The sequence below is a fragment of the Cajanus cajan genome, chromosome 9 (assembly GCF_000230855.2).
Source record: "Cajanus cajan strain Asha chromosome 9, NIPB_CcT2T_4, whole genome shotgun sequence".
Lineage (NCBI taxonomy): Eukaryota > Viridiplantae > Streptophyta > Magnoliopsida > Fabales > Fabaceae > Cajanus > Cajanus cajan.
Genome location: NC_138525.1, coordinates 47899512 through 47900822, shown reverse-complemented (window position 1 = coordinate 47900822; position 1311 = coordinate 47899512). Strand labels below are relative to the sequence as shown.

The following is a 1311-nucleotide window of genomic DNA, read 5'->3' as shown; positions in this document are numbered from 1 at the left end:
TATTTGACATATAGTTACCCACAATTTTAGTGTTGATTTTGAATGAGATTTAACAATATATTTTGTGTGTCACTATAGCCTATACCCACATTTTTTAATAATATACCAACATATATTGTAGTTATTGTGTAGGTAAAAGTAATTTTTAGTGACATATATAGTGTCACTATAGGGTATGTGTCATTATATGACAATTTTGTTGTAGTGAACATTGGAAGTATTTGACAAAGAAAATAGTTCCATACATTAATATTTAGTCCACGTCACAACTATTAAATTCACTTTTACAAACTATTATGGAAAAAAATAAATAAACAAACAATTGCATGCATTACTTAAATCTGAACATATTAATTGATGATGCATTGCATCCTTAATTGCTAGAGCCTTCACTAAGTAACTATCTGATGTTCACTTGTCTGAACTGGAAGAATGGTTTTGGTGATTAGGGATGGGCCCCATTGGAGATGGAAAAGGATGGTTTTGCAGCCCATGATTAATCTGATCAACAACAGGCCTTCCCATAGACATTCTTGGAGCACTCTCAATTGGTGTAGTGCTCATTCTAGCTGGTATACCTGCAAACACTTGATGCTCCGCTATGTCATCATTAAGGTCAATATCAAGAAGAAAATCAAACACATCAATCTTTGAGATTGCAGATGTAATGTCCATTTTTTTAAGGGTCCTCCTATTGTTATTGTCAGCATTAGCCCAAGCTCTTGTTGTAAGATCCTGAATGAACATTTCACAGGCCTTGGCAAACACTATAGGAGCCTCAGCTGAGATCATCCTCACATCTTCATCAAACTTCATTATTTTCTTAATCTTGGCCAAAGGCAAGCTGTGAGTATTGAAATTAGTGGTCTCCTCAATTTCCTTGTACTGCTTTGCCCATACATTATCAAGTTGTTGTTGCAATTGGTTTTGTTGTAGCTGGTACATGTATTGGGGAGGAACATATTGTTGCTCTCTAGAGTAGAATGAAGGGTTAGATGGACCAGCGGTTCGAGTTGGAGGATTGGTATGAGCTGGTGGACCAACCTCTCTTGTTGCTTCACCATGTTGATTTTGATCCATGCTTCTAAATATTCCAACCATTCACAATATAAGCAAAAGGATTTGTGAAAAATGAATATCATATATATATGTTGCATGAAAAACTAATTGTGGAACTTAAACAGAAAGTGCTAGAGATAAAAATTGACATTGGTCCAAATCATGTCATATAGAGCGAGAGCACATGTACTGCAATTTTATAGTTCTATAGGTCAAGAAGACACCTCAAATACTTGTAACTAAAAAGAATCA

The 1311-nt window shown here is 35.0% G+C and overlaps 1 protein-coding gene across 1 annotated transcript; it reads right to left on the bottom strand.

Annotated features, from left to right (window-relative positions):
* Window positions 1-411: 411 nt before the first annotated feature.
* Window positions 412-1080, bottom strand: LOC109817929 (nuclear transcription factor Y subunit C-3). Its single transcript, XM_029268737.2, has one exon. It carries the CDS (start codon window positions 1078-1080, stop codon window positions 412-414), a length of 669 nt encoding a protein of 222 aa, XP_029124570.2.
* Window positions 1081-1311: the final 231 nt, after the last annotated feature.